This window comes from Lutra lutra, chromosome 2, assembly GCF_902655055.1.
Source record: "Lutra lutra chromosome 2, mLutLut1.2, whole genome shotgun sequence".
Classification (NCBI taxonomy): Eukaryota; Metazoa; Chordata; class Mammalia; order Carnivora; family Mustelidae; genus Lutra; species Lutra lutra.
In genome coordinates this window covers 154,833,587-154,860,660 of record NC_062279.1, presented here as the reverse complement: position 1 = coordinate 154,860,660, position 27,074 = coordinate 154,833,587, and the positions used below count along the sequence as shown (strand labels likewise).

Below are 27,074 nucleotides of genomic sequence, written 5' to 3'. Positions count from 1 at the left end.
GCCCCACATCGGGCTTTCTGCTCGACAGGAAGACTGCTTCCTCCTCTCTCTTTCTGCATGCCTCTCTGCCTACTTGTGATTTCTCTCTGTCAAATAAATAAATTAAAAAAAATAATAATAATATGGAAAAGAATTTTCATCTTTGAGCAAGGAGGCTTTTGTTTAGTCCTCAGTGTTAAGAGTTCTTTTCTTTGTTGAAATATAAGAATCTGTGATTACATTCATTACATTAAAAAAACCTAAAGTTAAGGGGCGCCTGAGTGGCTCAGTCAGTTGAGTGTCCAATTGTTGAGTTCAGCTCAGGTTATGATTTCAGGGTTATGAGACAGAGCCCCTTGTCAGGCTCAGTGCTCAGTGCGGAGTTGGCTTGAGAGTCCCTCTCTCTCTCTCTCTCTGCCCCTCCCCCCCCATATATGTGTATGTTCTCTATCTCTTTCTCTCCAATAAATCTTAAAAACAAAAAAATAAAACAGAAAAACTATATTTTTTTTTTTTTTTAATTTTTTTTATTTTTTTCAGCATAACAGTATTCATTATTTTTGCACCACACCCAGTGCTCCATGCAATCCGTGCCCTCTACAATACCCACCACCTGGTGCCCCCAACTTCCCACCCCCCACCCCTTCAAAATTCTCAGATCGTTTTTCAGAGTCCATAGTCTCTCATGGTTCACCTCCCCTTCCAATTTCCCTCAACTCCCTTCTCCTCTCCATCTCCCCTTGTCCTCCATGCTATTTGTTATGCTCCACAAATAAGTGAAACCATATGATAATTGACTCTCTCTGCTTGACTTAAGAAAAACTATATTTTTTAACTATATTTTTTAAAGTGCAGGAGACTGAAAATCTCTTCTTATATGTTACTGAAGTGCTCAGTGTTGAGAAATTGGCATTTCTCTTGAAAAAAATTTGAGAGAGAGAGAGTGGAGGCAGGGGGAGGGACAGAGGTAGAGGAAAAGAGAGTATCTTAAGTTGACTCCACATTCAGCAGAGAGCTTGTTGTGGGGCTCAGTTTTATGACCTGAGATCATGACCTGAGCTGAAATCGAGAGTCAGATGCTCAACCAACTGAACCACCTAGGCATCCCTAGAAATTTTTTTTATCTGAACCAATATTAAAAATATTTTACATGCTTTCTTTAAGAACTTTATAACATTAATTGAGAAAATTTTATTCTGCCTGTGTATTTACACTTATAAGAAGAGCTTTGTTATAGACTTCTATCACTAAGAGAAGCAGAAGAAATAAATGTACACATTTATACATGCACATAATAAGTTACAATCACCTTAGAACTCATTACTCAGTCTCCTTTTCCTTGAGTGATTTATAATGGTAGTAGCTAGAATTATCAATAATAATGACCTATAATTTTTGATAGTATGGAGTAACCTGTGCTCCATTGCCCTGTTAAGAGTAATCAGAAAACACTTGGTACTATTTCAGCTGATTCAAGCATCTGGGTCTTCAAGAGGTCTCCTACCAAAGGTTGGGTGAGTGTTCATGGATATTTAGTGACCTCTCCATTTGGGGATAATCTTGGTTTTCTTCAAGATCTTTGAAGGATTGCAGAGTTTTTAAATGAAAGATTCCTACTGGAGTTTTTTTTGCTTTACTTCGTGTCTTACCTTTGTTAATTCCTTTATTTGTAGTCCAATGTGATTTTCCAGATTTAATTAAACAAGGATTTTTCTACTCATTTACTTGGTTTTGGTTTTGTTCCTTATTTTCAAATTTTCTTTGAATAAAATCATTTTAGAGGTTTCCAGTATGGTCCAACTAGGATAAGGCCAGAAGGTAATACCAGTATCTTTAAGTGATGATAACTCTGTCATTAATTAGATAATTCTGCTGTTAACTTTACATGGAAATAAAAGGCATAAACATGTTTTTAAAAATAAACACTTTTGAGTGTTTGGAGTAACAAATAAAATGTTGATAAAGGATATTGTTGGTGAAGCTTTTATTTGATTCCTGAAAAGTTCCAAATTCAGCCATTTTCAGGAATTCTGGATATTAGTAATGTTAGTGTTACTGATAAGTACAGATACTGATCTTTTGCTCAGTTTGAGGAACATATTATGTTAATCATCTTGCCAAAACATAAAGAAATTTCTTTGTAGCTTTATTGTAGCTTGTTTATTATTTCTCCTAACTATGGTTTTAGGACGATGATAATGATAAATGTAAGCTGTTATTAAGAACCCACTACACAGGATAATGATGATGATTGATGTCATCAGTTCTGATTGAGCGCTAAGACTTTTTTATGCCTTTTCATTTAATCCGAAAACAATGTTAAGAGATAGGTACTATTGTTATCATTTTAACAGGTAGAGACAGTGAAACAGAGAAGTTAAATAATCTGTCTTCTGGTTCTGTTATGAACATTTGAGTCCTCAGGAAGTTTAAAAAAAGTTGAGAAGTGTTCTGTGTGAGAAGCACCTATATTCTTTTATGTACGAAGTAGGAAAATCTTCCTATTCTCTACTACTTAGCCCCTGGGATTAGAATTATTTTAATTGAATTAGGCAGACTAGAGAGGACTTATGAAAAATGCTGTATTTCTCATACATTTCCATTCTTCCTTTAAATGAACTAGAAACAGTTTTAGTGATTAGTCTCCTTATAGAGTTTAATAATAGATTGGAGAAAACTTAAATACTAAATATAGTTTGCCAACCCCTTGTAATTAAAAGCTTGTCAAAAATACTTTTTCAGGGTTAAATAAATATAATGGGGGAGGGTGGTATTTTAGTACAGAGCTGAACTTTTAACTAGTTTTTAATATTCCTGAGAAATTTTTTAGAATTGAATTCCTTCTAGAGGTTAACCTTAAAATTCTCTAGAGTATAAAATAGAATGAAAGTTCCATGATAATAGGCACTTTGTTTTGTTAATTGCAGTATCCTCAGTATTTAAAAGTGCTTGTCATATCTGTCTTGAGTAAATATTTCTTGAAAACATGAATGAGTGCTAATAAACTGTCCAGGTATATTCTAGTTTCTCTATATACTCTGGTATTAGAACTTACTTGTTTTATTTGGAGAAAGAAATTAAGTTAGCATGTACATATGGTTTACCTTTTCCTACTTTGTACTAAAGTTTATTGCTGTGTATAGTTTGAATATCAGTCAGTTTGTTTTGAAGTGTGTAGAAACATACACTTATAGATATAAAATGCTTTTCCAAAGTATCCCCATCATATGTAAACTAAATTATTTTGACTTTTAGCTTCACCTTCTCTGATTACTTGAAGCAGTATAAGTTACTGGTTTATGAGTCAGGAAGATGTCTCATCTTTTATTTTTAAATTAAAGAAGGCTACTTGACTAAATTGGAAAGATAGTATGCACATAGTAGTTGAATGAATCATACTGCTAAGTATATAATAAAATGAAATCTTTCTTCATCAAAATATGTGTTTTCCCTGCTTTATCTTTTATCCCCACACACATTTAGCATTCATGTAACTCCTGTTCTGTTTTTTTGTTTTCAAAGAGCTTTCCTGATATATTTGATGCAGTTAGTTGAAAGCTGCTATTAACCAACCCTTTCCCCTTAAATTAATTGGTAGCCAGGTTTTATATAAAGTGTTTCAACCTTTTCTCACAACAAATCCTTTTCCTTTTATTTTAAACTCTTAATTTTTAAGTTTTATACTGTATCAAGATATAAATATTAATATGGCTCAGTAACCAATTGGTTATCACCAATAAATAATAAAGCCTTTGATTTCTTAGAAACAGGAGTGTTGATCTTTTAGATTGCTTTTCTCTAAATGTAGGTATCCTTGAGCAACTATGTAGGTTTGACCTGATTCATTCAGGCCCTGAGTTTTTCTTATGCAAATGTGTCTTTATGAGACCATTGTGGGTCCTACATTCAATTTCTGGGCTGCCTTTTGGAACTCTCAGGAAACCGTATGTTAGTGCCATAAAATAATTCACATACTGTTATGGACCATATTCAGAGGTGTTTATGAAAAGATTTGTCATATACCTGGAAGCTATTAATGAAATTCTAAGAAAATACACTTAAAATTATAACTGGATTTAAAAGATTTTTGCATTTCTGGTAAAATCACCTTGCTACTTGCAATACCATCCATAACAGGAATTAGAGGCCAACTAGCAGATCACTCATTATCATTTAGATTTTTATCTCCTTTTATCTTCTTTATTCTTGAATTTGAGTCAGCTGTCCTTTTACAAGCACCTATATTTCTACTTTGTCTTCTAAAACCCGTGGTCTTTCATCAGCAAAATCTCCTATATCCTCAGTCTTTTCCTCTTAATGTTCCCTTTATTTTATTTCTGTAACTCAGCTCTGCATATTCTTAAAAGATATTTTTGTAGCCCTCTCTCTTTCTGACTTTTTAATTCTTTGCTTTGTGCAATATAGGGTGATACCATAGGCAGGCAAACTCTAATAATCGTATAGTTGCTTTCCCATCATTTATTTGCTTTCTCAAAACCCTGAGCTGCTTCGAAGCATATGACATCAAACTCTTCCATCTGCATTATCATGTGGACCTCTACCAGCTTTTTCACTTTCTTCCTCCCAAATATTGTTCCCATCAAGTTCTTAGTGACTTCAGATTCTCTGAATCTGCCAGTGTAGCCCCTCAGTTATATGATCTCTTCATTTCCAATGATCTTTTCCTCCATTCCGTTCCAGCCATCTTTATCCATGATTATTCCTAGACTTTTGCCACCTCTTAAATCTTTCTCTGATTACAATTTTATTCCAGTACTCTTACCCCCCCCTTTTTTAACCTCATTGCAATTTCCAGTCTGTTGATCACGCCAATTTTCACTCTTCAGTGTCTCCTGGACATGACCTATGACTTCACTTCTCTCCTTACTCAGATACTATGGTTGATCATTATGATCATCTTTCATATAAAATCTTAACTTTGTTTCCTCTCTTTTCCTTTGTCATATTTGCTTGTTAGAACCTTACCTGTCCAGTTCCTCATTTATTACACTTTCCCTGGACCAGCTGAACTTGACTAGAGTAAAACACCCAATTACTAGGGCTATTCAACATATAAATTGAACATGTAACATATAAATAAACATATAAATATATATAAACGTATATATATTTATAAACATATAAATATAAACATATAAATGAATTGTTATACAACAATTAACCTTCTAACATATATAATTTACTTATTTCTTTTATTTATTGTTCATTGTCTTTCTTCTTCTGTGAGACTATAACCACCATGAAGAAGGATTTTGTATTTTTGTTGACTAACATATCTCAGGCTTCTGACACACAGTAGATAAATGTTTAGTAAACATTTATCATCTGTACTTTTACTGTCTTCACTTCTGAATTCTCCTTCTCTTTTTAACCCGTCCCAATTAGCCTTTCTTTCCACTTCACTAATTGTTTTATCAGTTGCATTGGTAATTCCATCTTGTACTATTCAAAGGGAAGTTACCAGTTCTCATCTTACTTAACCTTTCAGCATCATTTGATAGAGTTGATCACTTCCTTATTTTGATTTCTAGGAAATAATATTCTTTTAATTTTTTTTCCCTCTTTTCCCACATATTGTTTTTTTTTTTTTAATATGCTCCTTGCTGGTTCTCATCCTCTTGACTTCTAAATGTTGAATAGCCCTAGTAATCCTCAGCTGTCTTCTGTTATAGATATATCTTAACTTACTTGATACCCTCATTTTATCCTGTGGCATTAATTATCATGTGTGTGCTGATGACACCTAAATATATCTAATCCTAGTCTTTCCTCTAGTTTTGTCCTCTTGTATCTAACTGCCTACTTGATATACTCTTCATATGAATACTAATAGGCATCTCAGAATTACCTAAAAGAGAACACTTGATTTTACTCCCCTAAAATCTTCCCCTGCTGCAAACTTTCTCATATTAGTAAAATATATCATTCTTGGGACACTTGGGTGGCTCAGTTGGTTAAGTGACTGCCTTCAGCTCAGGTCATGATCCTGGAGTCCCGGGATCGAGTCCCTCATCGGGCTCCCAGCTCCATGGGTAGTCTGCTTCTCCCTCTGACCTTCTCCTCTCTCATGCTCTCTCACTCTCTCTCTCAAATAAGTAAATAAAATCTTTTAAATGTATATATAAATAATATATATATATATAAAATATATATATAAAATAATATATATAATATATTAAAAATATATAAAAATATAATATATATAAAATTCTTGACCCAGTTGGTCACCTTCAAAAACTAGGAGCCTTTCTTGAGTTCTCTGTGTCCTTCATATCCACAGCTAACCTTATCATCAAGTTCATTGGCTCTGCCTTCAAAATCTGTTCTAAATCTGGCCACATTTTGTCATTTCCATTCTACCACCCTAATCCAAGGCACATCATCTTTGGCATATACTACTTATAGAGTCTCCTAACTGGTGTCTCTGCTTCTACGCTTCCCTTCCCTACCAATTCATTTTTATACAGAGAAGGCTAATTGATGTATTTAAAGCCTAAGCCATGGGATTCCTCGGTGGCTCAGTCAGTTAAGGGTCTGACTCTTCATTTTGGCTCAGGTCATGATCTCAGGGTTATGAGTTGGGCTCTGCACTTAGTGAGGGGTCTGCTGAAGATTCTCTCTCTCTCTCTCCTCTCTCTCCCTCTGCCCCTTCTCCTGCTTGCTCTCTCTCTTTTTCTCAAGTAAATAAATAAATCTTAAGAAGAACAAAGAAAGCCTAAACCAGATCATCAATTTCTCTTTCTAAAAGCTTACAATGACTTTGAATGTCACTTAGAATAAAATATATCAAGGACTCTAGTTGTGCTTACTTCTTGATCACATTTCTTGTTGCTCATTCTTTTGCACACTCATGGTTTTTTGCTTTTCTTCCAATGTGCTAACCTTATTCCTTTCTCAGGGTCTTAATATTTGCTATTACCTTTATCTAGAATCCCATTTCCATAGTGAACATTGCTCAGTCCTTCATAACACCAAAATGTCCTAGCCATCTTATTTATGGTAATTCATCTCAGTCATTCTCTTTTCAATTATTCTGCTTTTTTGTTTGTTTCATCAGACTTTCTTTTAAAGGCTGTTATCTGCTACTTCTAGAATATAAAAACCAATGAAACAGGGATTTTGTCTGTTTTGGTATATCCCCACCACCTAGAATAGTACCTGGTACAGTTAATGCTCAATAACTTGATGGAGTGCATGTAAATCTTTTAGAAAAGGAATGTTTTAAAGAGCAAAGCAATGCTTTAAAATCATGATTGTCTATCCACAGTGTTTTAAAATGTGATTCACAACCATAGTATGTAGAACTTTGTAAAATTTTTAGTGAGTCCTTGTAGGTAGCAAGCAAGTGCCAATATTCTAAGATGTTCTAGGAATCAACCAAAAATACTAAATATATAAATTCTAAATTCCTCTCAGAAATGTTTAGTCATTGAATTATTCTTTCAGTGGTTTTGCACAATCCTAATAACATTGTGAGAACATGATTTAAATTTTGGAGAAGCAATGGTTCTTCCCTTTATCTACATATAATTCTTTAGAAGTTTGTCTAAATTATTTCTTTGTATATTCTCCTTCAGCTGAGAAAATATGGTCTGCTAGGTGAGAAGGAAGACCTATTCTCAGGAGAGGTATAACTCTACTTGGGGTCCTATTTTTTGAATTACCATCTGTCCTTGGATAATATTTCTTCCCTATACATTCTCTAATATGTCAGATAAACTAGCCTGTATCCAAATATATTATATTTAGTGATCTATGTGTGCTATTCACAACACTTTATAACCAAAGTACTGAATAAGAAAAAGCACTTTTATGTGGAAGTATCAGAAGAACCAATATGTGCTGTAAAACTGTTGAGGATTAATTCATTATTTTTTTAATCTTTTTATAATATTTTTCTGGTTTTCTTGAGTAACTCATAAACTTACCAACTGAACCATCACCTGTATGTTCTTTTATAGAATACTACTAATTTCGTTATTTTTCCCTCCGAGTATGACTTTTTCCAAAGCAAGACCAGCATGTTGGGCTTTGTAAAACATATCTCTGGTCCATGATTAGGGAAGTTCATTTATTTAGCAAAGATCTGCTAAGCTTCTTTCTACATCCCAGTACCATACCAGTTAACAGAACACTAGACACATCCCAGTCCTCATGGACTTTTATATTCTGGTGAGGGAAAACAAACAATAAGTAAATTGTACTTGAGGTTGAATGTGCATGTATGTGCACACATACACACATATCTCTAACACACATGCTGAGTTTGTGTGTGTGTATGTGTGTGTGTAAGTGCTATGGAGACAAAGCAGATAGAGGAGTTTAGCGAATACCAAGATAGAGGTAATGATCATAATTTTATAAAGGGCAGTCAGGTGACATTTGAAGACATGTAAAAAAAACAAAAAAACCAGGTAGCAAACTACTGAAATCCTAGGGGAAATGCATTTCAAAAGTTAAAGATTATAGTTATGAAAAATTATATAGCGATTGCCACTCCCATTCCTCCGTTTTACCGATTATTTTCCTTTTAAACACATGGGGGTGGGGTTATGGATATTGGGGCGGGTATGTGCTATGGTGAGTGCTGTGAAGTGTGTAAACCTGGCGATTCGCAGACCTGTACCCCAGGGGATAAAAATATATGTTTATAAAAAATAAAAAAATATATAAAAAAACAAAGAAAAGAGATGGAAGCTTTAATTCCTATTGCTGCTTATTGGTGAGTAGTGTAAGCCAGAGCGAGCTGTTAAGTAGTAAATAGGCAAATTAAATGCCTGTGGTTCATCAATGTCTGAATCCTTGGAAAAAGCAATGATTCTTTTTTTAAAAACAACAGAAAAAAATAAACTACTATAAGTGGATGAACTGTTTAAGTTCTCTTCACTTGCAGTTTTTCAACTCCTGGTCACCTAAGATTTTCCTTGCAGTTTCATTTTTTTAATGTGAGGAGTCTTCTCATATCATAATCTAACTCCCTTTTAGCCAGAAACATTTTACCTGTATGATTAAAAATTTCTTAAAGATTACCCAGTCTTCAAGTTTTTGTGGCTCCTTTATCTCTGAAAGATTTTCTCAATCATAAATTCTTCACTATGTGTTGTTCTTTAACGTTTTCACTGTCTACTTCATTAAATCTAGCCTCCTTAGCAAAATGTAAAACCTTTTGCTTTATATTCAACATTTCCTTAACTTCTGCAAGTTAACAAAAGTTAACAAAAAAATGCTAGTTTCTTTCATACTTCATTCGTTGTTTGTTGAGATACTTTTCCTGAAGCCTGATTCACTTAGACTATCTTTTTATCAAAACTCTTTCATAAATCCTACATCTAGAAATGTTGAATGCTTCAGCACCCCACATTTGATATAATCATACCAGGTATGAAAAATAGAAATCTATATCATGTGGGCATTTATCCATTGTTCTAGTTGGTTAGAATATAGCCCCCCATAAGGGACCATGAGATGGGAGATAAATTAATTTACTGCTCTTTTAGTAGTTTCTAGTTTCTACACACCTCCTGTACTTCAGAGCATCTCCGCAAATAGAGCATGATTCTCATATTCAAAAAGATGTGTGATTCATAATATGTAATGTATGAGATTGTAGATCTTAATTGAGGTATATACTGCACCTATTGGCTATTTAAGAGATTTTAAAGGATAATTTTGATTCTGCAAAATGATTTTTATCTTTGTCAATTTTAAATACTCTATCATATTCCCTAAGAGTATTGATTTTAGTATATTTAGAACTTTGGAGGCAAAGAGTATCTTAATTTTTTACTCTTTTAGTTCCTTATAAATACTGACTGTTTTTTTAATAGTTTTGTCAAAGACTTAAAAAACACCGAAGACACTCTTTAACACATGATAAATACATTTACCACTCAAATTTATGAACAATTAGATTATGCGTTTAGGTATAAAATGATGAAAACACAGTATCTTTTAAAGAAATGCACGTTCATGCATACTGCATTCATGTGTATGGTGGAAGAACATGGCTCAGCTGCCTAATGAGTTTTTAAGATACCATATAGCAATATGGTTCAGGAATATTGCCACATGTCTAGGCAAATATAAGAGGAGCCCACTCAGAAGATGATGCAAGAGTAGTTTCCTGGTCAGTTTTCACCTTCTCAGGTGCTATATTTGAGGTGTCTTTAAGATTTTGCTCTGTGAAATAACATGTGTAAGGTCTTTTTAAAATGAGAACTGATATGTATAAATCATTTGGTTCTGCCATAAATTTTGTTTGTGTGTTAGATGCTGTGAAAATAAAGGTTTGTTTTTTTTTTTTAAACTTTTTGCAGAAATCTGCATGTCTTGGAGGTCTACTTTTCTCTGATTTTTTTTCTTTTTAAATTTTGTCTCTTTGGGGGGCACCTGGGTGGCTCAGTCAGTTAAGCGTCTGCCTTCAGCTCAGGTCGTGGTCCCAGGGTCCTGGGATCGAGCCCCACATCGGGCTCCTTGCTCAGCAGGGAGCCTGCTTCTCCCTTTCCCTCTGCCTGCCTGTCTGCCACTCCCCCTGCTTGTGCTCTGTCTCTTGCTCTCTCTCTCTCTCTGTGTCAAATGAATAAATAAAATCTTAAAAAAAATTTAAAAAAAAAATTTGTCTCTTTGGGGCACCTGGGTGGCTCAGTGGGTTAAAGCCTCTGCCTTCAGCTCAGGTCATGGTCCCATGGTCCTGGGATCAAGCCCCATGTTGGCCTCTCTGCTCGGCAGGGAGCCTACTTCCTCCTCTCTCTGCCTGCCTCTCTGCCTACTTGTGATCTCTCTGTCAAATAAATAAATAAAATCTTTAAAAAACAAAAACAAAAAAAGGAAAAAAAATTTGTCTCTTTAAGTTTTGAAGTTCTTCATGGTATTTTAACTTTTTAAAACTAAGCCATAGCATTTATTAGTTTGTATTTTTTTTATTTTTATTTTAAAAAGATTTTATTTATTTGAGAGAGAGTGAGCAGGCACAAGCAGAGGGAGAAGGAGAAGCAGACTTCCCAATGAGCAAGGAGCCTGACACTCAGTCTTAGGACCCTGGGATCATGACATGAGCTGAAGGCAGACTCTTAATTGTCTGAGCCACCCAGGTGCCCCAGCTTATACAATTTTAAAACAGTGATTGTCTCTGTCATTGTGTACCCAAAGATAGCAGGTTGTTAGATGAGTTTAGAGTAAAATCTACAATGACAATTTTTTGTCGGGTTTTTTTATTTTAATTTTTTATTTATTTATTTTTCTAAGATTTTATTTATTTGAGAGAGAGAGAATGGGGGAGAGAGTGAGAGGGAGAGGATGAGAGGGGGGAGGGCCAGAGGGAGGACCAGACTCCCCTCTGAGCAGGGAGCCTGGGACTCTAGGATCATGACCGAAGCCAAAGGCAGTTGTTCAACCAACTGAGCCATGCAGGCGCCCAACTTTTTTAAATAGGATGTCATTTTTAAGCATAAATATAGCAAATTGTCATTACCCTTGTAAGTAACATGTCTAAAACTCTAATCTAGAATACTTAAAAAGAATATATTTCCTCTTGATATCTTAGCTGTAGGATCTTTTTTTTTTTTTAAAGATTTTATTTTTTTTATTTATTTGTCAGAGAGAGAGAGGGAGAGAGAGCAAGCACAGGCAGACAGAATGGCAGGCAGAGGCAGAGGGAGAAGCAGGCTCCCTGATGAGCAAGGAGCCCGATGTGGGACTCGATCCCAGGACACTGGGATCATGACCTGAGCCGAAGGCAGCTGCTTAACCAACTGAGCCACCCAGGCGTCCCAATTAGCTGTAGGATCTTAAACCCGATTGCAGTCTGCCTGCAAATTTAAGACAGCCCAACATTCTAAATTGTATGGTATTAGAATCTCAGGATTGGGGCCTTTTAAGGGAAAAAAGTAACCTTTTAATGGCCAAAGAAATTAGCCAAGGACTGAAGTATTTCATGTGTACTGAACTGAAATAAAAAGGAAGAGGAGTCTGTTGTTAGCTAAATTTTTCCAGATAATTTTATTCATATACTATAGTTTTATGAATGAAAAAATCTAGTGTAAAAACCACCTGAATTATAGGTCAGGCACTGAATCAGTCTACAATCTCACTGTTTTATAAAAGGTTGAAGTTCTGTCCTTTTATTATTTTGAGTCTGATATTTAAATGTAATTTTTGTAGAAATAGCACTTTATTAAGCATGCTCTACCACATGAGCTTTCCTCTCTATCTCATTTAATATGGTATGTAATTCTGTTTTAAAGAATTACCTGTTCCCTATGGTACTTTAGAACTCATTTTTTCTGAATTTCTCTTACTCACCAACATACAAGAAGTCTAGGATTCTAGCAGAGGGTTTTTTCAAATACAGTATTTGTGAAGTGTGATAAATTACGTTATAAATTGCCATCTTGCCATTTTTAGCTTGTATATAATTTGAACTGTCAGTTACAGTTTACTATTTGCTCTTGGCTAGTTGTGCATTATATCCACGACATGCTCAGACTGTTTTATAAGGTTTATTAATTAGAAATATTGATTTGTTAGTAATAATTAGCTGTTTCCCCCTGCCTTTTCCATATGGATTTATATTTTTATGGGCATGTGTGAATTTTCCTCCTTAAAATGTTTTGAGTGAAGTCTTCTAAAATGTTTCTGTCCTCAATAGAAGGAGCAAAACATAAACTTTGCAATTGAACAGATAATGGATTGAAATCTGTTCACATAGAATCACACAATATATTATGTGATTCTGACAAACTACGTACCCTTTTTGTGACTTCTTTCTCATCTGCAGAAGAGATACAATAATTTTAGATATTTATTCTTTGTTGTCTACCCTCACCTACCAAAAACATAGTTTTGTTAAAATAGAAGACAGTAGTTTAGATTTTAATGCTTTAGTCATTGATACATACATTTTGTGTTCACTAGTAACCTCTGGTGGAAAAAAGACTGTGGAGACAAACTACAATGATAGAGTTAAATAACTTGCCCAACATCACAGCTAATTTAATGGAAAAAAAACTGCGAGCAACAAACTAAGCTGAATGTTTCATTTACATTATATTAATCTTCACAATGATAGGGCATTTAACCTGGTAGTACTCTATCATTGTGAAGATTAATATAATGTAAATGAGGCATTCAGCTTAGTGTCATATTTATAATGAACATCCAGTGAAAAGTATTAGTTTCATAGGTAGAATTTAGTGATTCATCAGTTGCATAAAACACCAAGTTCTCTTTACATCACTTGCCCTCCTTAATGCCCATCACCCAGTTATACCCCATCCCTCCTACCCCTCTCCCCTCCATTAACCCTCAGTTTGTTTCCTAGAGGTAAGAGTCTCTTATGGTTTGTTTCCCTTTCTGATTTTATCTTGTTTTTGTTTTTTTTTTTTTTTTCTGATTTTATCTTGTTGTTTTTTTTTTTCTAGTTGTTTCTGTTTGTTTTCTGTTTGTTCCCAGGAATGCCCCAACCTCTAGTAGATCTAAAAGCTTGTCTGGAGGGATACCTGGCTGGCTAAGTCAGTAGAGCATGCGACTCTTAATCTTGGGTCATGAGTTTGAGCCTCACGTTAGGCATAGAGATTACTTAATAAAAAACAACAACAAGTAAATAAGAAACAGCTTGTCTGGAGATGTTGGTATCTCTCTGGGTGTCACAGCAAAGAATTCACATTGGATGTGTTCTACAAACACTGTGTCATAGTTCCCCCATAGTAGACTCTAGACAGGAACTTCTAAGTTCTGTTGAAGATGGCTGTGGGAGGTATAAAGGTATTAATCTAAACTACTTTGTTGGGTCAGAGACTGATACTACTTAATTGCAAGTGCCCTAGCTGCTGAGAAGCAGAAAAAACCAGCCTGTCATGAGAAATGACTCAGCATTCCAAATAATTTCTACTCAAATTTTTACAACAATATAGACTGTTATGTAGAGAAATATGAGCAGTAGGATAATGTACCTGGAGTAACATGTCTGACTGCATCTCTGTAAGAAGAAAATGGTTTGCCCCTCCTGTTCAGTATCATAATAAATTATTTCATATCTCTAGGGTAGCAGTTAGGTCAGCTGAAAAGACCTATGCCATTACTATTCATCTGTTCTGACCCTGACTTGCATAGCAGAATGTATCAGTAGCTTTTGGTAAGAAGTGGAAGCTGGATGAAGCAAGATGGGAGTGGAATGTCTGGTATGTGGAATGTTTATTGTATTGGCAGTGTGTGGTTATGGAGGTTTATCTAGTGATTCCTAATGGAGATACATATTTTAAAATCAGTTTAAATACAGTTGTGATTTATTTTAAGGGAAATAACTCAGAAACCTCTGAATCTTTTCTGTCTTACTTTGCTTAATGTACTGTTCTCTGATCTTCCTTACTCTGCTTCACAGTTGTAAAAAATGAAGCAGAAACAGTCAATATAGGATTTTATCATGGCAGTTTAAAAATTGCTATTTTGCTGCTATAATTTCCATAATACTGTTTCACTGAGGTTTTATGTCTCTTTAATTCTACTTCCTAACTCAGGGATTCTTAACCTGGGGTATTCCTCCAAAAGTTCATGGATAGGATTTCATGGGGAAAAAAATGACATCTTTATTTTCACTAACCCTTACCTGAAATTTAATATTACCCCCAAATATAAATATTGACAATAAACAACAGTAGTAATAATACTTGTCCCAGCAGTAAAAATCATAGCTCTTTCCTGGCAATAGCTTATTGTTTACAATTTTCACTACTTTGGAATTATGGTAGATATTAGACTTAACTACTGAATCTTATATTTTAAGGAATTAAGAAAAAAACGCATATATAGCAGTATCTCACTTTAAAAATTTTTTGATAGTTTTATTTCAGTATAGTTGGCTTCTCTTCTAATCCTATACTATATATTTGTGCCTTTTTTAATATAAAGATTGTATTTATTTGATAGACATCACAAGTAGGCAGAGAGGCAGGCAGAGAGAGAGAGGGGGAAGCAGGCTCGCCATAAACAGAGAGCCCAATGTGGGGCCTGATCCCAGGACTCTTGGCTCGTGACCCAAGCCAAAGGCAGAGGCTTTAACCCACTGAGCCACCCAGGCGCTCCTATATTTGTGCTTTTAAAATATGACTGAGTAGGATCCCAAAGTTTTGGCCACACTGCTGAAGGAGTCCTCTCACAAAAAGATTTAAGAATTCTGTCTACCTCTTTTACTATTTGATCTTCATGCTGTCCCCAGAATGTTATACTTTAAGAACCATATCCTTATAATTTATATATACATAAATATGTATATTTATGAACATATACATAATCCTTTTTCCCCCTCCAGATACCATCCCCCTTCCCAGCTTCAACATTTAACCTCTGTTTAGATGAGCCATAGCACCTCTGCAAATTCCATTCTATTTTCTAGACTTCTTCACATATATATTATGGGAGGAATTTAAGTTCAGTGAATCTAAACTAAACTTATTTTCCTTTTTAAACCTTCTCTTTTTCCTCCTATGTTCCCCATTAATTAGTGCCATTGATACCTTCCCACTCACTCAGGATTAAAGTGCAAGAATCATTTTTGATTCTTTGTTCTTTCTTACTACCTCCGCTGAAAGGGGTTATTAATAAGCTAGGGATTATTAATAAGGCTGCTATGAACATTTTTATGATTTTTGGACATCTGTTTTATTTCTCTTGGGAAAATCCATAGGAGTAGAATTGCTGGGTCATAATGTCAATGAATATTTCTAAATATATTAGAAACTGTTATACCATTCTCCAAAATTAATCATTTTGCTGATTAGAAATGCATCAGACTTCTAGTTACTCTGGGTCCCTGTTAGAACCCAACTACTGTTATCGGTCTTTATTACTATTTGATGTAGTAGGTATGAAATGATACCTCATTTTGCTTTAAATTGCATTTCCCTGATAACTAATAATGTTGAGTGCATTTTCAGGTTCGTATAGGCGGTTTATATCCCTTCTCCTCTAAGCGATCTGTTCAAGTCATTTGCCCCTTTTTCATAGGGTTGTTTGCTTTCTATTTAGAGTTGACTTGTACATATTCTTTACAAATTCTGGGTACAAATCATTTGTCAGAATGATTAGTCATCATTCATAATGTTTGAATAGTGCTTTAATCTTGTTGAAGTGCCTTTTTATCTCCTAATTCATTCAGCCTTGTGAGACTGAAAACAGTTTTAATATCCTCCATGTGGGAGCTAAAGAAACTGGAAGATGAAACTAAGCTAAGACTAAGAAAACTAAGAAAATAGGGAATCTCTGAAAAGTTGAGAGAGGTTTAGCAACTTTTCTTTTTGAGGTAGGCAAATTATTATGTATCTTAAATGTTTTGTGTAACAAATAAAGCCTTAAACACATTTACAAACTGTAATAAAATTATATTTATAAATTCATTATTAGGTTTATAAAATGTATTAATTTGTAATTTTGCATGAGTGGAAATTTGAAGTTGTAAGGTTAAAGCCTTTTTTTTTTTTTTTTTTTTTTTTTTTTAGTCCTGTCATATATAAACACATAACCTCATTTGAGGCTGGTGTTAAAATTCTACATGTGTAGCACACACTACTTCCGTGCTTTATATAAGACTTTGTTTCACTTTATCACTCTAGTTCTTTTTCTTGTTTGAGAAGTATGTAGCTAGGTTTATCAACGGATAAGTTGAAAATTAATATAATGACTTAGAAATTTCCTTTTTATCTTAGTTGTGCCTTTTAATTGTGTGGGCAGGAGTGTGTGCTGCTGTTTGTCTTCTGGTGTACTAAGTGTCATACTTGTTAACATCTTTTCTTGAAGAATGATTAGGAAAGGAAGAGGAAATCTAAATGTAAGATTTTCCTATTTATTGCTTCTATCATAAGAGATTTTGGTAAAGTAAGGATGAAATCATTAGTGAAAATCAGGTTTGTTTGTTTTTTTCAGAGATTCAGTTAGCCATATTCTTCTTAATTCACTTACAAATGCTTAAAAAAGTTAGAGATATTAATACTACTCTTCATATTGAGGAATTATCTTTTCTTGATAATATAGTCCAGTGATTCCAGATGATAACATTTTTTTATTAGTAAATGCATCTTAAAAAATTTTTTTTTCTAGTTTAGTACAGTATGGATGCTAGAGCTTGTTGAGGTATATACTGCGTAGAAGTATGTTACAGTATGCTAGGAAAACAGTTGCAACCAGTATTGGGAAAATTTGTCTGAAAAACTTTAAAATGATTAGGATATTATCCCAGAGCAATGTTAATTTGGCATTAAGGAATATGTGGGAGGAATAGAGACCCAACCTAAAATGAGAATAAATACCTCTGAATTGTTTAAGGGGATTAAAAGGGCATATTTAGAATTTTTTAACTCTATATGTATATAATGAATTATGAGATTATTACAAAATAATGTAAACTGAACCATGCATACCGCGCTTATTGATTTGTAACATATTTGCTCAGTTTAATCTATTTAATCTACTATCTATACTTCTGCTGGTGGTAATTGGGAACCTTCTGTAATATTGTATGTGAAGGAAGGTTTGGAGTTGAAGGAAACCTATAATCTTCTTCTCTAATTAAGCTAAATATTACTCTAAGAAAAACAGAGACATTTCAGTGACTATGAGACTTGGTGGAGTAGGATTAGAAACACATGCACAAAAAGAAAAGGAATGGATCAAGTTTTTCTTCCCCATCTTCTTACAAAACAGGTCTTCTTCTTTATTTGAACTCTTATTATCTGAACTCAGAAATGGAATAAATTCAGCTAATTTTCAAATAAATTTCTCTCTATTGAAAATTGAGAATCAGGGGCGCCTCGGTGGCTCAGTGGGTTAAAGCTGCTGCCTTCGGCCCAGGTCATGATCCCAGGATCAAGCCCCACATCGGGCTGTCTGCTCCGCAGGGAGCCTGCTTCATCTTCTCTCTCTCTCTCTCTCTCTCTCTCTGCCTGCCTCTCTGCCTACTTGTGATCTCTGTCTGTCAAATAAATAAATAAAATCTTTAAAAAAAAAAAAAAAAAGAAAATTGAGAATCAGATGGGTTCTAAAAATTGTAAACATCCCTTGCTACCTGAACTTGATCTTCAAACTGTGAATTCAAGAACCAAATAAATTTGAATAAGGAGTGATACTTGCGTTTTGTTTTTTTAATGAGACCATGTGGTCAGGTAAAGAGTACCATTTGGGAGATTAGAAAACTGATATTCTAAACCGCGCCACTTGATGTTTCTGGATTTTTGTTTCCTTCTTTGTAAAATTGTGAGCTTGGATTAGATTTTGTCTCCCAGCCTGGTGGAGCCTGAGGTCTAATAGTCCTAAAAGTTGGTAAAAGTTGTATATTTACTGGTAATGACTGTAAGCCAAAGAAAAGTTTCCTTTATTTGGTTCAGATTCATACTACTGTTTTTTCATAAAATTTGCCAGACAAAAAAAACTTATTAACATGGCTTTGAATTGAACTAAATAGGGAATTAAGTTATAAAAGATTGGAAATCACTATGCCATACATTGTCCAGAGTTTATTTTCCAAGGTGTAGGGACCATAGTTTTCTCAGATAAATTAAGATTAATACACTTATTTTGAACAAATCAGAGATCCATCAGTGTCCATAATTTTGTATTAACTAGTAATATGTAGTAGACTTTAAGGGGATTCACTTCCAAGATTGGTTTTCAATTACTGTGTACTTAGACTTAATCTCATTCTATTTCTGTTGTTCCACAACTGCAGTTAAACTGTGTTCTAAAAATGTATTGATTAATTTGATTGGAAATCTGAGTAAAATCTTTTCTTGGAAATAAATGTTAAATAGTAATTCTCAAGTATAGAGAAGACCATAATGTAACTAAGGTATAGTATACCTCTTTATATTACTATTTTAGCCACATGCTGCCATTGTGGATTATTTGTTTTCTGAGAGTTGAATTCTAAATTTGGAAAAATAAGAATACATTTTACTCTTCTCTCCTATTCCCACCAAAGTAGCAGTATATAATATTTGGCTCCATTAATGGGTACAGTACATAATAGCTAGGTACCTGTATAATATCACTTTAGGGTGATATAAATTAAGATGGGAGAATGGATTGTATAGATTTTATAAATCAGGGCTACTTCATTTGTTCTCTACAAAACTGCATATTATGTCAGCTTGAATGTCAGGGGGTGGTTAGATGATGGTTGCTTGGTGGGTAATTAACATGTTTTCACCCTCTGCTTTTTAGAAAGACATAATACTTGTTTTCTGTCCCAGTTTGAGGAGAAAATGAATTTTAAAATGCCTTGATGCCACGTTTAGTGAATGCTTTTAGTCTATGGAGAAAGGCAATTTACTAATGAGATACTTGCTCCCTAGTAGTCAAGAAGTGTCAAATGGATGTGCTATATAGTTGTCAAATGTGAGTTGGAATTTGGTTTTTAAATAGCTTAATGTAGCACCTTTTTTATTTACCCATAATGTAGAATTACTGTTGCTCCATAATTTTTCAGATCTGTATTCCTAGATGTCCATGATTATTTACTTACTTATGGGATGATATAATTTATATCTAAATTTAGCTGTCTCTAACACATCTTTTTTTTAATTCAGTTATATTATTCAGTGAATAAATACAATCTCAAAGCCTGATCAACAACATCAAAACTAAGCGTTATGAATAGTACATCTTATAATTCCTTATTCTAAAGGATCTCTGGTGCCATCTACTGCATACTTTGTTAGTGGAAAAAAAGTATGTGACATCAAGTAGATGTTTCAGTTAATCTGGCATTTTTTTTTAATTAATAGACTATTTTTAGAGCAGTTTTAGGTGTACAGAAAAATTGAGCAGAATACGGTGTTCCCTTATTCTCCTCCACTCGGTTTCCCTGTTACCATCTTTTATTGTGGCACACTTATTACAGTTGATAACATTGAGACATTATTATTAAATAAAGCCCATAGTTTATGTAAGGTTCACTCTGTGTATGTTGTTGTATGGGTCTTGCTAAATGTACAATTTCATGTAGCCCCCATTATAGTGTCATACACAATAGTTTCATTGCTTTCAGAATCCCCTGTACTCCACCTATTCATCCCTCCACCCCATGCCCCCAGCCTGTGTCAAAAACGGATCTTTTTACTGTCTCCAAAGTTTTCTTATCCAAAATGCCATATAGTTGGAATCATATAGTATGTAGTCTTTTTAGATATACTTTCTGGATTCACTTAGCAATATGCAAGTAAGGTTCCTCCTTGCCTTTTTGTAGCTTGATAGCCTATTTTATTTTATTTTTATTTTACTTTTTGACAGGAAATAGGATTTATTGTTGGACAAGGTAGGAAGGGGGAAGTGCCAAGGTTCTTATGAGTGCGGAGCACTCCATTTGTCCAAGGGGCCATGATTAGGGATGTATTTGACCCCACAGCCATCTGGGATAAGCTGCTTTTCAGCCACCATATCCTCAAATTCATCTGCATTAAACTTAGTAAAAACCACTTCTTGGCGATGTGGATCTTATGGCAGCCAGGGAAATTGAACTTGGCCCTGTGTAGGCCCTCAGTCACATGCTCCTTGTTCTGCAACTTGATGTGGATGGACATGATGACTTGGCCAATGTGGACCCTGGCTACTTTGCCCTGGGGCTTTCCAAAGGCACTCCACATACCTGTCTGTAGCCTAGATTGGAGATAGCATGAGGTAGACCTCAGTGTCCACTGGAGAGGGCTGTCTCTAAGGTCCCTTAGGGCAACCCAGGCAATTAACAGGCTGCATAAACACCAAGGAGGCTACCATTTGCAGCCCTGGCACACTGGGCCCCCATGGACAAAGAGCATAGTCGGCTTAATTGGCTGCAGACACATTTCATTTTATTACTGAATAATATTCCATGCTTTTGATGTACCAGTTTGTTTACCTTCACCTATTGAAGGACATCTTGGTTCCAGTTTTTTTGAAATTACAAATAAAGGTGTTGTTGAAATTCACAGGTTTATATATGGATATAAGTTTTCAACTCATTTGTATAAATACCCAGGACTTTAATTCCTAGAGCTTATGGTAAAACTGTTAGCTTTGGAAGAAACTGCCAGTTTACCAATGTGGCCATACCATTATGCATTACCAGCAGCAATGAATAAGAATTTCTATTGTACACATATCCTCACCAGCATTTGTTGTGAGTGTTTTGGTAGATTTTGTATTTTAGGAAGTTGGTCTGTTTCATGTAAGTTATATTTCTGGGTGCAAAGTTGTTTATAGTATTCCTTTGTTACCCTTTTAATGTCTATGAGATAAATAATGATGGCTGTTTTTTTTATTTCGGTATTTTAAATTTGTGTTTTCCTTCTCTATCTTGGTATTCTGGATAGTGGTTATCAATTTTATTGATCTTTTCAAAGAACCAGTTGATTGAAACTTTTAAAAAGGCATAGAATATAAGCTGAACTCTTTTATTCTGAAATTTCTCTGATATGATCTACTGAATGGCTTTTTTAAGGAAGGAAAAATTCTGAAAGCATGTCATGGATTCTTTTCCTTAATCTGATTTTTAGTTTAATTGCTGCCATAAATTTTTAGACCTCGTTTAGCATTAGAACATAGAGACATACCAGAAATGAAGCAGAGTTGCTTTTTATCAGGGTGAGTAACTGCCCCAAGAAGAGTTTACCTATAAGGATTTAGCTACCTTTACCCTTTCCTATGAGTTTCAACATTGAATCTCCAGGAATTATCATGAGATCATGGCAACACTGAAAAATCGTTAGCTCTTTTGCTTATTATTCTACATTTAGACTTTAAAAATTTTCCCACAAGGCTAGAGCTGCTCATAGTGGTCCCATAGGAAGTTTAAATGTCTCACTATCATTAAACTTCAGTCATTGAAGGAAAATTTCATAAGTTACTTTAATATATTTATTTTGTCTGAAAAGATCATTCTGAATCTTTAAATGAGTTATGACTTTTAAAAATAAGGCATATGAATAATTTGGTTTTAAAATGAATTGTTTAATTAGCTTAATTTAGTTTAATTTTAATTGCTAGTATTTATTTTGAAAAAAGTATTTTGAAAATGTATATAATTAGCTACAAATGGCATTTGATATGAATGGAAATTTGTAGGCAAGGGAGATCTGATTTCTTGTGTCTAGAAATAGAGAAGACTGGAAATTTGAAACTCTCATTAAAGAAACAATGAAAAATGCTAGATTGAAAAAACAAAATTTAAAGTAAATAGAAAATTAGAACCTCTGTCTATACCCAAAAGAAGAAAATCTCCTCTGTAATTTTTAGCCAGTGGCTGTGTGACACAGGCTTTAGGAATCTAATTTTATACTAATTCATAATTCTAGAATTTAATTTAAAATCATCTTGGGGGGCGCCTGGGTGGCTCAGTGGGTTAAAGTCTCTGCCTTCGGCTCAGGTCATGATCTCAGGTCTCCTGGGATCAAGCCCCACATTGGGCTCTCTGCTCAGCGGGGAGCCTGCTTCCCCTTCTCTCTCTGCCTGCCTCTCTACCTACTTGTGATCTCTCTCTCTGTCAAATAAATAAATAAAATCTAAAAAAATTAAAAAAAATTAAAATCATCTTGGGTTGGAAACAACTCAAGTGTCCTTGGACAGATGAATGGATAAGTAAAATGTGGTGTATACATATAAGGACATTTTTTTTTTTTTTAGCCCCAAAAGGAAGGAAATTCTGACACATGGTACAACATGAAGGAACCTTGAGGACATTACACTAAGTAAAATAACCCAATCACAAAAAAGCATATAGTATATGCTTCTGCTTACATGAGGTACTTGGAGTAGTCAAAATCATAGTGACAGAAAGTAGAACTGTGGTTTCCAGGGGTGAAGGGGAATTAGAACTGGTTATTTAATGGGTATGAAGTTTCAGTTTTAAAGATGAGAAGAGATAAGGAGATGGATAGTAATGATTGTTGCACAACATTATGAATGTATATAATACCATTTACTATTCACTTAAAATGGTTAAGATGGTAAATTTTATGTTATGTGTATTTTACCATGATAGAAACATTTTTTTAAATCATCTTGGTTTGGTAGCTCCTCCAGGCACCTAGAAGAACGAAAGGCACAGACTCTCTAACAACATATCCAAAACTTTCATCTCAAAACAGTCTCAAATATGAAGTTCTTTTAAAAAATGAACACATTCCCCTCAAAATAAGATAAAGAAATCATAAAATACACATGCAAACAAGGCACTGTTTGCAGTAATCAGCAAAAATAAAAATAGTACCCTGCCTTCAAAGACTGTGGATTTTATAGTTAAAAAATAAGAATATAAAAAGAATATATTTTAATCTTTTAAATGGAAATACAATGTTAGAAATTAAAAACATGGGGCGCCTGGGTGGCTCAGTGGGTTAAGCCGCTGCCTTCGGCTCAGGTCATGATCTCAGGGTCCTGGGATCGAGCCCCGCATCAGGCTCTCTGCTCTGCAGGGAGCCTGCTTCCTCCTCTCTCTCTACCTGCCTCTCTGCCTGCTTGTGATCTCTCTCTGTCAAATAAATAAATAAAAATCTTAAAAAAAAAAAAAAGAAATTAAAAACATGAGTAAAAGCTAGAGACTAAAAAACTAGCATGTATAAATAATAACCAAATACTGTCTAAGAATGAAAAAGAAAATGGAAATTAAAAACTTAAAGTTTAAATAGGTATAGTGTGGGTAATTGATAATTGGAAAGATCTGGAGAAGCCACAAAAAATGCAGCAAAGATATGAAAAATGTGAAAGATGCTAAGAGACATGGAGGATATATTGAAATGAGCTATCTTGTGTCTAATCAGAGTTTTAAATGGAGATTATAAATGAACTTTAATAGGGTCAGTATTCAAAGAGATACTGCCTGAGAATTTTTTAGAATTTATGAAAGTTAAGAATCATTGTATTCAGAGATGGTAGTGTTACCTAACAGGATAAAAGAAAATAAATTCACATCAGACTTAGTTAAAGAATAAATACCAGGGTGGGGAGGGAAAGGGATGGGACCCGAGAGAAAGAGAAAATATTGAAAACAGCCAGAACTAAAGGACTGAGATTACTTATGGTCAAATAATAGACTGATAGTTGACTTCTAAGCAAAATGGACCCCTACAAAAGAAAAATGACAGTCAACTTAGAATTTTATATTCCGGTTAAATGTCTTTCAAGGAACAGATTTATTTGCAGATTAAAAAAAAACAGGGGCTTTTCTTCCAACAGACTTTTCTCTTTTCTCTTTACAAACAAAACAAAACAAAACAAAAAAATCTTTGAGATTTATACCTGAGGAAGAAACGAAACAATCCTGGGAAAAAGGTCTGAGATGCAAGGAGAAGTGAAAATAAAAACTGATAATCATTGGGGTAAATCTAAAAAAAAACTTACTGTGTAAAATAATAAAAGTAGTATCTACTTGTGAGTTTAAGGATTCTGGAATACTGACAGTAAGAACATGTAAGCCTAGAGTGGTGTGACTAGAAGTAAAGCATTGTACAGTACTTTTAATAGGCCATATATATTAATTGACTTTGGACTTTGACAGGGAAGAATATGCATGTGAAAATTTCTGGGCCAAGTAATAATAGATCTAGACATACTATTTCAAACCAGTAGAAAAGGAGAAATTGTGTGGGAAAAAATAATCTCAAAAGAAAAACTGGGACCTATAAAAGCAAAAAATAGGAGTAAATAGAAATATCAGTTATCTAAATAGAGTATGAGCTCTCCAATTAAAACATGATCAGAGGGGCACCTGGGTGGGTCAGTGGGTTAAAGCCTCTGCCTTTGGCTTAGGTCATGATCTCAGGGTCCTGGGAACGAGCCCCACATTAGGCTCTCAGCTCAGCGGGGAGCCTGCTTCCCTTCCTCTCTCTGCCTGCTTGTGATCTCTGTCTGTCAAATAAATAAATAAAATCTTTAAAAAAAAATGATCAGAAAGAATAAAAATTCAGATTCACTATATGCTTTTCCTAAAAGATCCTTGAAAAGGTAAAACCCTGGGAAGAAAATATATGCCAGTGAAAACCTGACCAGATACATGTAACAACATATTAACATCAAATATAATGACTCTATTTATTTATTTTTGAAGATTTTATTTATTTATTTGACAGTGATAGGGAAAGAACACAACTAGACAGAGCAGCAGGGAGAGGAAGAAACAGACTCCCTGCTGAGCAGGGAGCCTGACATGGGGCTTGATCCCAGGACCCTGGAACCATGACCTGAGCCGAAGGCAGACATTCAACCAATTGAGCCACCCAGGCACTCCATATAATGACTTTATAAAGTCAAGGAGAAGTATTAAAAATTAATAGGATTTTAATATCATGATAAAAAGTAGGTTTGTTTTTTTTTTTAAGATTTTATTTGACAGAGAGAGACACAGTGAGAGAGGGACCACAAACTAGGGAAGTGGGAGAGCGAGAAGCAGACTTCCCACTGACTAGGGAGCCCGATGCGGGGCTCGATCCCAGGACCCTGGGATCTTGACCTGAGCTGAAGGCAGACGCTTAATTCTTAACGACTGAGCCACCCAGGCACCCCGATAAAAAGTACTATTAAGCAGGAAACCATGACAGTTATGAATATGTATACCAGAGTATCATAGCTTGAACATATGAAGTACAAGTTATTAAATGTATAAGTAGAACATCATAGAGGGAAGGTATGTCTTGGTTATATAATATAGACTTAAAATTAATGAGAAGAAAGAATATTTGAACAACATATTAGCAAGTTTGAGTTACTGGACATATATAGAACCCTGAACCCAACCATCATCATCAAGTTGGTAAACATTGTAAACATTTTTTCAAGTTTACTTGAAATTTTATAAAAATTGGCTATATTCTGTGTATTGAATTATCAACAAGTAAAAACATATACACACCATATTCCTTGATACCGTTCAATTAAGATTATCAGTAACAAAAAGATAACTTTAAATAAATATATGGAAATTTAAAGACATTTCTAAGTAATTCAGGGAATGAAGAACTAATATTTATGAGAATATATTTAGCACTGGATGATATTAAAAAGAAACTTTAAAACTTATTGGGCAAGCTGATTTGGTAAAAGGAAATTTATAAACTTAAATTCTTATACATTAGAAAGAGAAAGAAATTTAATGAGTGAACCATATATCTAAACTGAAGGAGTTAAGAAAAAAAAGTGACCCTAAGTAAGTTGGAGAAAGACAAATGAAGAAAAGAATGAAATTAGTGAAATAGAATGCAAAGGTAGAATAAAGATAGGGAGCATCTGGGTGGCACATTTGGTTGAGCATCTGACTCTTGGCTTCCGCTCAGGTCCTGATGTCAAAGTTGAGAGATCAAGTCCCAGGTCCAGCTCCATGCTCAGTGCAGACTGCTTCAGATTCTCTCTCCTTCTCCCTCTGCCCCTCCCACTCATGCGCTCGTTCTTCCTCTCTAAAATAAATATTTAAAAAAATAATAAAATGGAGAAGATAGACAAGATTAAACGGTCAATTTTTTTTGAAAAGGCTTTAAAATGTCACAATATGCCAATATCTGAAATTTTATATTCTAAAATTGTAGGAATTTAATACTTAAAGGGATTTGCTCATTTTATAAGCTTTTGATTTAGAGAAATTACCCAAATTACTGTCTTTGATTTTTCTTTTCCTGATAGGGATTGTAGAAGATAGTTATACTGTATAAAAATTAAATAATTAGGCTAGTGCTTTCTGAGGTCTATGTAATAGGTACTGGATACACGCTTTATATATTTTTGTTCATTTACTCCTCAAAGCAACTCCTTTAGGTACTATTAGTAGAATCACATTACAGATAAACAAATTATGGCTTACTAAGTTACTTGCCCGAAGTTACAAAGCCTAATCAACAAAGTTGCAACATCATTTCAGATATATCTGACCACAAGGATGTACTTCCAACCATTCTTGTATATTGCCTTCCAGTGTACTTTTATGGGCTAAAGATATATTAGGTTTTCATAGGATGGTGGTTCTCCAAGTGTGATACATGGAACCCTGGGATCCCTGAGACTCATTCAAGGAATCTGCAAGGTTCAAACAATTTTTTAAAAAAGTAATCCTAAGGGCGCCTGGGTGGCTC

The 27,074-nt window shown here is 34.5% G+C and overlaps 1 protein-coding gene, 1 non-coding gene and 1 pseudogene across 21 annotated transcripts in view; 1 reads left to right on the top strand and 2 right to left on the bottom strand.

Annotated features, from left to right (window-relative positions):
• The window catches only part of LCORL (ligand dependent nuclear receptor corepressor like), a 165,262-nt gene that overhangs the window by 52,893 nt on the left and 85,295 nt on the right, over positions 1 to 27,074 (top strand). For 2 of the 20 annotated variants that reach the window (XR_007125286.1, XM_047718980.1), the window contains exon 5: positions 1,447 to 1,493. The exons of 15 other annotated variants lie outside the window; for them this stretch is intronic. Coding sequence is in view for 4 of the 5 variants with exons in the window: in XM_047718980.1 (XP_047574936.1) it covers positions 1,447 to 1,493 (47 nt within the window). In the remaining variant the exon portion in view is untranslated. Of the gene's footprint in view, positions 1 to 1,446; positions 1,494 to 14,039; positions 14,189 to 26,285; positions 26,557 to 27,074 lie in introns of those variants that run through there. 3 more of the 20 variants (XM_047718978.1, XM_047718979.1, XM_047718981.1) reach the window with 3 other exon arrangements.
• Positions 20,326 to 20,785, bottom strand: LOC125093578 (60S ribosomal protein L10-like; annotated as a pseudogene).
• Positions 20,687 to 20,819, bottom strand: LOC125094612 (small nucleolar RNA SNORA70). Its single transcript, XR_007125621.1, has one exon. It is a non-coding gene; the product is annotated as a small nucleolar RNA SNORA70 (small nucleolar RNA).